At 42.4% G+C, this 13,207-nt stretch overlaps 1 protein-coding gene across 1 annotated transcript in view; it reads left to right on the forward strand.

The window, feature by feature from the left end:
* TMC2 (transmembrane channel like 2) overlaps nt 1–13,207 on the forward strand; it is a 64,900-nt gene that overhangs the window by 23,372 nt on the left and 28,321 nt on the right. Inside the window, 3 exon segments of the mRNA XM_027078062.1 lie at nt 3,003–3,101; nt 6,318–6,460; nt 8,692–8,839. Coding sequence (XP_026933863.1) covers nt 3,003–3,101; nt 6,318–6,460; nt 8,692–8,839 — 390 coding nt within the window.

Raw genomic sequence — 13,207 nt, forward strand, 5'->3', positions numbered from 1 at the left:
CATTTAAATGCTGTAGGCCTATGAGACATCACTAGAATTTTGCTATACAGTGGTCCAGAAAGGCAGTGTTTTGGGAAAGGTGAATAATTTTTAAAACACTGAGGTTTTATTTTTCCTCAAAGAAAATATTACATTTTATATAATTTATATAAATTGATATAATTTATAAATATTTCCTATCAAGGGGACATTTGTTTGAAACAATGAAAATTTAGTGATTGTTGCATTCCACTGAAGCAGCCAAGACCTGAACTGTTCAGGAAAGAACACCTTGATTTGATTGGCAGGTGTTTGGGAAGCCGTCTTGGAGTAGGTTGGGAGAAAGAAGAGAAAGAGAGAGACTGGGAAAGAGTAGAACAGACAAGACTTGATGATAGGTTGGATAACAGCAGTTGAGAATGTGGGGTATCCTAAGATGCCCTCTTAATTAGGATAGTGGGAAATTGGCTTCATGGGAATCTGACACATCCAAATTCACTGCAGGTAGAGTAGAGGAGATGACCTGTTTGTTCAAGGACACGGCTAACTTCAGGGCCCAAAGGTTTTAAGCCTAAACCTAATGATCAGATATTCCTATGGCTCATGGCTGTTTTAAGGCTAACCACAGTGACTCAGAGGGTCTAGGAATAAGAATATTAGAAGTGCTCAAATGTTAGACAACTTTAACAGAATTTTTCCTCATACTCATCTTCTTTTGCCACAAATCCTTGATACATTTTAATGGAATCAAACTTCTCTGAATGTTTGAGTGAATCTTGTTCAGCTTTAATGACAACTGCCGGCAGATCCCAGAATGCCTTCATGGTCCCAGGAGTGCCCTCAGTTATGCTGCAGGAGCTCACTATCAAGGCCTTGCTACACGATGAGCTCATGTATTTCTTGTCTTAACATGGGCTGCATATGAAAATCACTTGGGGAGTTTTTTTTAAAATATGAAGTCCAATCAATTGAATCTGAATCTCTGAGAAGGTGGCTCTGGCGTCCCTATTTTAAAAGTTCCTATGGTAGGCAGGCATCTGAGATTGCCGCCAGTGATCCTCTTCTCCTGGTAGCATGCCCTTGTATAATCAATCCCCTCCACCTGAGTAAAGCCTAGACCTTGTGGCATGCTTTTAACAAATAGAATATAACCAAAGTGACAGGCTGTCACTTACATGATTAGGTTATAAATGACTGTGACTTCCATGTGGCATTTTCTCTTGGTTCCCTTCTTGGCTCGCATGCTTTGATGAAGCAACTGCCAGACTGGAGAGGCCCACTGGAACAGAACTCAGTGTGGCCTTTGGACAAGAGCCAGCAAGGAACTGAGGCCCTCAGTCCAACAGCCCATGAGGAACTAAATCTTGCCGACAATTACGGGAGTGCATCTGGAATCAGATCCTCCCCCACCAGGCCTTCAGATGAGACCAAAGCCCTGGCAGACACCTTGACTGAAGCCTGTGAAAGACCCTGAAGCAAAGGACCCAGCTAAGCCCATCCCAGGTTCCTGACCTGCAGAAATGAGGAGATAGTTTTATGGTAATTTGATATACAAAAATAGATGACAAATACAGCTCCCCAAGTGATCCTAATATGCAGCCAGGGTGTACATTGCTGGTGTACCTTAATTAAATAATTCTTTAAAATATCTTGTAAGTTCTGCTCTAGGGTTCACATAGGCAGCACTCAGTCAGTAAGCCTCATATGGGTACTTCCTCTAAAAATAACTATTAAAACTTTCAGATATATGGAAAGGTATAAAGAATGAGCCCATTTGCCTGCCACTAAGTTTAAAAATAAAAAATTACACACACACTAGAGTCCTCCATCTACTTCTCCCCAATTATGTTACCCACATAACTCTCACAAGTAATCACTCTCCTGAACTTTCCATTTCAACTTACATTTTAAAATGTATTGGCTTAAAGTTAAATAACATAGTTTCTTTTTTTTTAAATCACTCATGTATCTGAAGTTATATTCCCTTTTGCATGATAGTGTAATTTTTTCCTCTCTCATTTACATTTGTTGATTCTCTGACATGTTGCATGCCGCAGCTAGGGATTCCGTGTGCTGCAACTAAAGATCCCACATGTGGTAACGAAGATCCTGCATGCCACAGCTAACACCCAGAGCAGCCAAATAAATAAATATTTTTAAAAAATATATATGACTGAATAAACAGGAAAGCACATTCCTGGAAGGGAAAACTTAATATCATAAAAAAGATCAATCCTTCCTAAATCAATATGTAAATTTAATACAATCCTTATTTTTTAAATAATTAAGGCTGTGAATCAAGTCATATATATAAAGGGGTATTAATAATAGAATTATGTACACATGAAGAACTAGAAATACTCCAATTAGTCCAACAGTAGGGGATTTGTAAGTAAGGTTATGGTACATACATGTGATTAGATATTTTAAAGTCATTTTATTTTGAAAAATACCATATGCCATAGGGAATTGGTCATAAAATAATATTAAGCTAGATAATCAAGCTAAAACGTATATAAAACTCAGAAACTCTGAAAGGAAATACATGAATATTTAACAGTCATTATCTTTAGGATGTGAAGGTGACAGGTAATTTTTTAAACATTCTTCTATACTTTTTCACATTTTCTACAATGAGTATGTAATACTTTTAATTACTTTTTTTTTTTTTTGCGGTATGCGGGCCTCTCACTGCTGTGGCCTCTCCCGTTGCGGAGCACAGGCTCCGGACACGCAGGCTCAGCGGCCATGGCTCACGGGCCCAGCCGCTCCACGGCACGTGGGATCTTCCCGGACCAGGTCACGAACCCGTGTCCCCTGCATCGGCAGGCGGACTCAAACCACTGCACCACCAGGGAAGCCCGAGTATGTAATACTTTTAAAATCAGGAAAATGATTAATGTTATTTAAAGGAAAAAGAATGGATATTCCTGCTCTGAGAAGAGATTTAACCCACTATGTGCACATCTCCGTGTGTTTGTATCTTCTCCACGTGTAATTGTGTCGTTCTGTCCCAACACAAGGTGCTGATGGGCATGCCCTATGGAAGTATACCCAGAAAGACAGTGCCTCGGGCTGAGGAAGAAAAAGCCATGGATTTTTCCGTCCTTTGGGATTTTGAGGTACCAACATGCCAATGCACTTCCATTTTGTGATTGTGGATAAGTGTGAAGTGTTTAATTATTGGAAAGCCAGTGCTTTAACCAAATGGGATCATAGCACTGTGCAAAATGAGCTAGCCAACCATGTCCTCCTAGGCCCCCTTCGTGGGTCCTTTTATCACACACTCTGATAAACGTGACTTCCCCATGAGGCCACTGGTCCCCGCATTCTGCCAGATCTATGTAAGGTGATATTACACGATGGTTTTATCTCGGCATAACCACAGTAAGACCCCCGGGCTATTGCCAGTCCAGCCTTTCCCCAACCTTCACGTGACATCTTCAGCTGAATATCCTACCTGCTTCTCAAGTCCAACAACTATCCAACCAAACCTACATCACTTTTTCCCATTTCATTTATTGGAACCACTGTTCATCCAGCCATTCAAGTCTGAAACCTGAAAGTCATCCCACATTTCCTCTCCTCACCACCACCCCTCACATCAAATCACTCACTAAATCTGAGCCTATCTACTAAACGTTTCTTAAACCAGTCTCCTTTTCTCCATCCCTCGCACCTCTCCTCAAACCTCACTGTTCCAGGACCACTGTCAGAATCACTACCTCTCCTCCCTGCCTTGGCTTGTCTCCTCAAATCTCCATTCCCTCTGCTGCCAGGTGACCTTTCTAAAATGTAAACCTGACCCTGTCACTCCCCACCTCCGATATTCATTTATTCCCACTCCCAGATGGAATAAAGCCGAGTGTTCTGAATTGGGTTTACAAAAGAATTGTTCATGACCTGGCTGCCCTCTACCTCTCCAGTCCCAGTCCCATGTCTGTCTAAGACCTCACACTTCATGCCTCAATATTATCAACTTTCGGGGAAGTCCAGTGCCTCCCTGCCTTTGCTCACGATCCTATGCCTGGAACATCCCTCCCTCTTTTTGGAATCCTCATACCCCCGTGCCTCTGGGGGCCTTGGTCTGCAGCTCCAAGGAGTTCCAGAGGCAGGAGGACTGGCTGTGGTGGTTCAAGCAACACATCTTGCTGCTGCCATCCTTCACTCTCATAGTCAGATTCAAGACACCTCAGAAATGTGCGAAAGTAAGTTGGAGTATTTTTCTAAGTCATTTGGAACAGGTGTGTTCCAAATAACTACTATACCACTAAGAATTACTACTACCACTATATGCTACTACTAAGAATTTCCTTTATTCTTTATTTCACCCAAGGGCCGCTGTTGAAATGTCCTATCCACTCAAAACCAACAATTTATTCAGCAACAATCCCATGTTGTATTTGTTGTTGTTGCCAAGGATAAATTTTTATTTTTCAAGTAAAAATTAAAATTTTGGAAAACTTATATCCATCACCATGACAGTGGCAGTTTCTCAGTAGTTAAATACTTTTCTGATGAGATCAATGGAGATATTAACAGTGTGATTTTTTTTATATTGTATAAGAAATGTGTCAACATTTGGCATATGTTCACAACTCAATGAACCATTACTTTCCAGATGACCAATACATGATGTTACAAAATCATGTGTGAGTAAAAGATCCCACATCTTGATAGATTTTTTTTTTGTTTGTTTTGTTTTTTTGATAGATTTTTAAAAACTATATTTTGAGATAATTTTAGACTTACAGAACAGTTACATAAATAGTACAGAGAGTTCCCATATACCCTTCACCCATTCACCTTATGATAACATCTCATATACCCATAGAACAATTATCAAAACTAAGAAATTAATCTTGATACAATATCATTAACTAAAATATAATATTCATTTGTATTTCACCAGTTTTTCCACTAATGTTCTTTTTCTATCCCAGGACCCAACTCACAATCTCACATTGATTTAATAGTCACATCTCCTTACTCCCCTCCGATCTGTGACTGTTCTCTGTCTTTCAGTGACCTTGACACTTTTGAATAGTGCTGGTCAGTTGTTTGCCCCTGAATTTGGGTTTGTCTGATGTTCTCTCATGATTGTATTAAGCTTATGCATTGTTGGGGAGGTAGCGTGCCTTTCTCAGAGTGTCAAATCAGGGTTACATTATGTTGACCACTTGGTTAAAGTGATATCTGCCAGAATTTGGGCTTCCCTGGTGGTGCAGTGGTTGAGGGTCCGCCTGCCGATGCAGGGGCCACGGGTTCGTGCTCTGGTCTGGGAAGATCCCACGTGCCGCGGAGTGGCTGGGCCCGTGAGCCATGGCCTCTGAGCCTGCGTGTCCGGAGCCTGTGCTCCGCAACGGGAGAGGCCACAACAGTGAGAGGCCCGCGTACCACAAAAAAAAAAAAAAAAAAAAAAAAAAATAGTGATATCTGCCAGAATTCTCTGCTGTAAAGTTAGTATTTTTCCCTTTTTAATTACTTAGTATTGGGGGGAGAGCAATGGATCTTAAGGTATGAAAAAGTTCATTATGTGATTCATATTCCACATTGCAACTAACCTTTAAGAAATAACTATTTAGTTATTGGGTTGAGGTATGATATCGAAGAAGAAATAGCCCCAAGTATATGAAAAAATACTATTAAAATTTGGCTCCCCTGTCCAACTACATATCTGTGTGAGGCCAGAATAATCCCGTTTTATATTCAGCAAAGACATAAAAGAAGTACTAAAGTTATAAATTAATTTTACACCTAAATAATTATACCTAAAAAGTGTGCTAATTACACGTAAAGCCAATTATACCAAAAACCAAAACCAAAATGAAACTTGAAGCTCAGGTTAGATTGTGAGCCTTATCACATAGTTTTCTTTAGAAGTTTTGAAATACTGAGAAAGTTCACGGACTCCCTTCTAGTTCCAGAGTGTTAAATTAAGACCCTGAGCACTGGGTGGGGGTTGGAGGGGGAATTTGGAGCCGTGTGTGCATGTGCACACAGACACACAGACACACACACACACACACACACACACACACACCCCTTATCCCTAATTCGTCCTGAATGTTAACAACACTCTCCTCCCTGTGCTGTGTCTCCCTGCACTCTGTGTAACGGAGAAATAGACAGGAGAAAGACGAGGGGAGACGTGGAGACAGGCATAGACTCTGGGGCAACTGGGGGAGTGAAGGGAAGAACAGGAACATCGAGAACCCTTCCTTCCTCCCCTCCGGCTCCCGTCACACCCGAGAAAGAAACCCCAGGTCGATGGAAGCGTCCGATGACGGTCACTTTGAGCTTACAAACCCAGAGCATTTGGCTTTGCTGCCCCACAGGGCTACATCAAGTATTCCGCTCTCTTCTACGGCTACTACAACAACCAGAGGACCATCGGGTGGTTGAGGTACAGGTTACCCATGGCTTACTTCATGGTGGGGGTCAGCGTGTTCGGCTACAGCCTGATGATCGTCATTAGATCGTAAGTATGACTGTCTCATTTACAGGCTTTTAATTTTCTTCCCAGAAACAGCCCACTCCTGTGGCCACACTGTGCCTACTTACCTTCTTGTTGGGGATTTAGAGAGAAAACAAGGAAACAAATAAAGCAAATGCAGGTTGTCATATGGGGTATAAAAGACATAGACAGGGTAATGTGGGAAGTTCTGGGAAATGGGATAGACAAGTCCTTTAGAGGAGGCTGGGCACAGCACTTTAGACAAAGCAAGAGTATGTGCAAAGGCCCTGAGGCAGCAAATATCCTACTGAGTCCCCAAAACTGTCAAAAAAAACAGTGTGGCTTGAAAGGGAACATGTACCCTAATTAAGGAGAGGCTGGAGAAGTTTCCAAGGCCTGTTTCTGTTTTCCCCAGAGCCCAGCATCCTCAGAAAAACCCTCTGCTTCTCTGTCTAGCTGGCATGTGAGAACTGAGCTGGTGCCTACAAAGATACAATGAGGCTAAACCAGTGTATATGGCAGTGAGTAACCTTGGTGTCCTCTCCAGCCCCAACTCTACTTGTCTCTGTGGTCAGAAATGGCTTTTTAATATGTCTGTGCCTCTTAATTCATGTTCTCTGAAGAAAAACTTTGGCCCAGCCCATGAACTGCCTTCTTCTAAGTCAGAGGACCCCAGTTAGCACAGGCTGTGCAGGGTGGGGACACAGTCTGTGCACAGACCTGACCACCAGGCCCACTCACCCTTCAGCAGAGCCACAAGAGAAGAACAGGGCCGCTGTGTGTCCACAGGAAACAGAGCACCCTTGAAGCCCGGCTAGAACCCCTGGAAAGCGGAAAGCAATGTGCGGGCCCAGCTGGGTTTTCTATCTCATCGTCTCAGGGGAAAATGCTGCTGTTTACAAGAGCCTGCCTGGCACAAGACGGTAACCACTAGGTGACATGTGGCTGCCCAGCTCTATCAAACAAAAGGAAAAAAAAAAAGGAGACAGGCGAGACAGGCTTGGTTTTATTCTTAGCCTTCACATTGCTATGTTTTTCCCTGTCAGATTTAAGGATATGGAATGTTTCTCTGTTGAACCAAAAAATTAGCTAAGGCAACCAGGCCCCTGGAACTGCAAATCCCAAAAGCCCAACACATCAGATAGAGTCAAAGAGGGGCAACCCCACCCCCATTGTATCTGATGGGACCCCTGCCTGGGATTCCATGGTTCCCACCGGGCTGATCTCCAGGAAGCACAAAGAGAGTGGTACCAACCAGGGCTCTTGGCTTCCTTAATCAGTAGAAATTGACTAGAGGCCAGATGAGAAATTCAGGCAAGCCTTTCCTGGGGCCGCTGCTGCAGCAGTGGAGGAGCAAGAACAAACAGCAGGTTCCCTTGCTTGCTCACTGAGGGGGGGAAAGCTTGTTTCTTATATGGGGTGAAGGTAGGGGCGTGTCCAGGGGTCAGGCCAGAGGTGTGGCTTAGGTGTTTTGCCCATCCCTTAGGTGGTGTGTGCAGGCATGCTCAGTACTCTGCTTTTGCTCCCAATGCCCTGTTTTTGCTCCTGGCTCTTCATAAATGGCAGTTGGGTTTTTTTTGTTTTTTGTTTTGTCTTTTTGTATCTTTTGGGTCCAGAATTTGCCCCAACTGAGCATGCACACAGTTATTTTTAGTCCCATATAGTTTCTTTGTATTTTGTAGCTCAAGGAGAGGTGTGTCCAGCACTGCAGCAAAGGGTCCCAGGTCCCAGGCCTGTCTCAGAGGATGAGGACAGGTAGGAGGAAATAGGGGGCTATCAAGGCAGGTCCAAGGTACTTTCCTCCGAGCTTGCTTAAGAAAAAGATGTGCGTATTATCTGGTTGTAGTACTAACCGCCTCAGGGCTTATTGAATTTTACATCAGAAAAATATGATTTTTATCCAAGAAAACAGATGAATTAGAAGGGGATATTCTCTGTGAGAATGAAGAGTTCTAAAACATTTGCAGGTGAGTCAAGCTGCAAGACATCAGATGTCAGGGTAGAAAACATGGTTAGTGTTTTCTGTACCCTGCAGACTCCTTGTTACGCAGTGGACACCATGTGTGCTCGCAGGGGACTCTGAATTTGGGGGGAAGGTGCTCTGGCTATCGGTAGCCTGATTCAAATCCATCTTGGCTCTTTCCCTTCACTGGATATCTGCCACCTGTGCCCAAGACTAGCTTAGGCCAGGTTTCCTTTGGGCTGACACAGTAGACACAGGGGCAGACATAACAACAGCAGTGTGCACCCTACAGGATGGCCGGCAACACCCAGGGCAGCACGAACGACGGGGAGAGCGATAACTTCACATTCAGCTTCAAGATGTTCACCAGCTGGGACTACCTGATCGGGAATTCAGAGACGGCCGACAACAAATACGCCTCCATCACCATCAGCTTCAAGGTAGTCGCTTCAGGGCCATTCCCACTTCCCGGGGGAACTTTGGGTCCCTCCTGTCATTGGGAGACTTCTCCCAGCTGGGGCATGGGAAATAAGATCCCTGATTAATTTGTGGTAAGAGCTTTACCAGAAGTGGGAGCATAGCTCTCAAGCCTTCAAGAAAGAATGTTCATGGCTGGTACCCACCATCTGTTTCTTAACATGGCAGAGAATCATGGAGCTGGTCCCTGGTTCCGCCTCTTTCCTCATGGAACTGCTTTCTGCTGGAGGAAGTGAAAGGACACACTTGGGGCAGCCGTTCTCAACATTTACACATGTTTGCATAATCTAAGGAGCATTAAAAATCTTCTGGGCCCCACCCCTAGAGATTCTGGTGTAATTGGTCTGGGGTGGGGTCCTGGCATTGGTTTTTTTGTTTTGTTTTGTTTTGTTGCGGTATGCGGGCCTCTCACTGTTGTGGCCTCTCCCGTTGCAGAGCACAGGCTCAGCGGCCATGGCTCACGGGCCCAGCTGCTCTGCGGCATGTGGGATCTTCCCGGACCGGGGCAAGAACCCTTGTCCCCTGCATCGGCAGGTGGACTCTCAACCACTGCGCCACCAGGGAAGCCCCTGGCATTGGTTTTTTAAAAAATCCCCCAAGAACACCCACAAAGAGTTGAGAACCCGGTTTGGGGGTGTGGGAATAAAGGAATCAATTAAGTGTACAACTCCACACTTAATTATCTATTAATTTGTTCACAAGAGAGATATGAGGTGGCCTACAGAATATAGAACGAAAACAAGCCTGAGGTGAGCAGATGAATGAAGGCAGAAGCAGTGCACATCTCACTTTTCCCGCCATGACTGTAAAAACCATTCAGAGTTCTTATTTATTTATAACATCTTTATTGGAGTATAATTGCTTTACAATGGTGTGTTAGTTTCTGCTTTATACAAAGTGAATCAGCTATACATATACATATATCCCCATATCTCCTCCCTCTTGCCTCTCCCTCCCACCCTCCCTATCCCACTCCCCTAGGTGGTCACAAAGCACCGAACTGATCTCCCTGTGCTATGTGGCTGCTTCCCACTAGCTATCTATTTTACGTTTGGTAATGTATATATGTCCATGCCACTCTCTCACTTCGTCCCAGCTTATCCTTTCCCCTCCCCTTGTCCTCAAGTCCATTCTCTACGTCTGCGTCTTTATTCCTGTCCTGCCCCTAGGTTCATTAGAACCTTTTTTTTTTTTTATATTCCATGTATATGTGTTAGCGTACAGCATTTGTTTTTCTCTTTGTGACTTACTTCACTCTGTATGACAGACTCTAGGTCCATCCACCTCACTACAAATAGAGTTCTTTTTTTTTAATTGAAGTATATTTGATTTACAATGTTGTGTTAATTTCTGTTGTATAGCAAAGTGATTCCATTATACATATATATTCATTTTCATATTCTTTTCCTAGGTTACTACAAGTTATTGAATATAGTTCCCTGTGCTATACAGTAGGACCTTGTTGTTTGTCTATTTTGTATATAGTAGTTTGCATCTGCTAATCCCAAACTCCTAATTTACCCCCCCCTTTCTCCTTTAGTAACCATAAGTTTGTTTTCTATGTCTACGAGTCTGTTTCTGTTTTGTAAATAAGTTCATTTGTGTCATATTTTAGATACCACATATAAGTGATATCATATGGTATTTGTCTTTCTGTTTCTGCCTTACCTCACTTAGCATGATGATCTCTAGGTCCATCCATTATTTCATTCTTTTATATGGCTGGGTAATATTACATTGTGTGTGTGTGTGCGTGTGTGTACGCCACATCTTCTTTATCCATTCATCTGTCAATGTACTCTTAGACTGCTTCCATGTCTTGGTGCTTATAAATAGTGCTGCAATGAACATTGGGGGTGCATATATCTTTTCAAATTAGAATTTTTGTCTTTTCCAGATATATGCCCAGGAGTGGGATTGCTGGATCATGTGGTAACTCTATGTTTAGTTTTACTATTCTCCACAGTGGCTGCAGTTCCCACCAACAGCATAGGAGGGTTCCCTTTTCTCCACACCCTCTCCAGCATTTATTATTTGTAGACCTTTTAATGATGGCCATTCTGATAGGTGTGAGGTGATACCTCATTGTAGTTCTGATTTGCATTTCTCTGATAATTAGCATGTTGAGCATCTTTTCATGTGCCTGGTGGCCATCTGTATGTTTTCTTAAAAACCATTCAAAGTTCTTGATAGTCCTCAAAAAAAAAGATAAATAAAGTTCTTGATAGTCCAGTGCTTCTCCTGTCTGATCAGTCAGACTTTTTTACCCCAGGACCTTGCAGAGGTCAGATCTACACCGCAACGGTGCTTGGTTGTCTTGCCTACTTCTCTCTCTTCTCCCTGGCCCTTCTGGGAGGAGAAGTGGGCTGCTGCCCACTGATACCAATCGTTGCCTACAGAAGACAGGTACACCCACCAGGGACAGGGCTTGGGTTCAGCAACTCACTACATGGGTTTCATGAGCCCCAGAGTCAGCTTGGCAGTGGGTAGAGCAGGGAGCGGGCTCAGTTCTCCTTCTCCTTCTTCTCAGCAATGTGAAGCCTGTGGTGGAGCATCCAAGGGCAGGGTAGGGGTCAACAAGGGCTTTGACCCTTCCTTCGGGACCACTAGAGAGAGATAAAGAAGGTCAATGCCTGTGAAGCACTTTGAACATATGGGAAGGAGAAGGCTTTCCCTCTGAGTCTGTTAAAAACCACTTATATAACAGGACACGTCGTGAGAACTGTGTACGTTAATGTATACTAACTACCTGATGAGTTAGTTGAAACTGAACCCGAACACAATAACTGTTAATTGATTGAAAAATCTCCTTCCTTCTCCCAAGGCAATAGAAATAAAAACAAAAATAAACAAATGGCACCTAATCAAACTTACAAGCTTTTGCACAGCAATGAAAACCATAAACAAAACAAAAAGACAACCTACAGAATGGGAGAAAATATTTGCAAATGATGCAACCGACAAGGGCTGAATTTCCAAAATATACAAACAGTGCATACAACTCAACAGCAAAAAAACAAACAACCCTATCCAGAAATGGGCAGAAAACCTAAATAGACATTTCTCCAAAGAAGACATACAGATGGCCAATAGGCACATGAAAAGCTGCTCAACATCACTAATTATTAGAGAAATGCAAATCAAAACTACAATGAAGTACCACCTCACACGAGGTGGAGAAAAGGGAGAAAAGGGAACCTTCCTACACTGTTACTGGGAATGTAAGTTGGTGCAGCCACTATGAAAACAGTATGGACGTTCCTCAGAAAACTAAAAATAGAATTACCATATGAGCCAGCAATCCCACTCCTGTGCATGTATCCAGACAAAACTGTAATTCAAAAAAGATACATGCACCCCTATGTTCATAGCAGCACTATTCACAGTAGCCAAGACATGGAAACAACCTAAATCTCCATTGATAGATGAATGGATAAAGAAGATGTGGTACAATGGAATACTACTCAGCCATATAAAAGAACAAAATAATGCCATTTGCAGCAACATGAATGCAACTAGAGATTATCATATTAAATGAAGTAAGTCAGAAAGAGAAAGACAAACACCATATGATATCACTTACATGTGGAATCTAAAAAATGACACAAATGAACCTATCTAGGAAACAGAAAGAGACTCATGGACATAGAGAACAGACTTGTGGTTGCCAAGGGGGAGGGAGGTGGAGGAGGAATGGGAGTGGGAGGTTGGGGTTAGCAGATGGACGCTTTTATATATAGAATGGATAAACAACAAGGTCCTACCATATAGCACAGAGAGCTATATTCAATATCCTATGATAAACCATAATGGAAAAAGAATATTTTTTTAAAGAATGTATATATATATAACTGAATCACTTTGCTGTACAGTAGTAATTAACACAACATTGTAAATCAACTACACTTCAATTAAAAAAAAATCTCCCAGGTACTTTGGTGTCCGGGAGACCTCATTTTCCATCCTGGCTCTGCCATGTACTAATTGTGTCTTTCTATGAAAAACTTACTAATGCAGGATACAAGGTTAATAATAAAAAATCTATTGTATTTTTATACACTAGCAGCAAATAATTAGAAAATAATTTAATTCCATTTTCAATAAAATGACATAAAGTACAAAAAATTCCAAGGAATATAGATTTAACAACAACAACAACAAAATGTGTGACTGCCTACACCAAAAAGTACAAAACATTGCTGAAAGGAATTAAGAAGCTCTAAATAAATGGAAAAATATACCATGCCCATGGATTAGAACAGAGGTCAGCAAACTATGGCCCAGGGTCCAAATCCAGCCTGCTGCCTTTTTTTTTTTTTTTTTTTTTTTTT

This window comes from Aethalodelphis obliquidens, unplaced genomic scaffold (assembly GCF_003676395.1).
Source record: "Aethalodelphis obliquidens isolate GAN/ISIS:26980383/991018 unplaced genomic scaffold, ASM367639v1 scaffold42, whole genome shotgun sequence".
Taxonomy (NCBI): domain Eukaryota; kingdom Metazoa; phylum Chordata; class Mammalia; order Artiodactyla; family Delphinidae; genus Aethalodelphis; species Aethalodelphis obliquidens.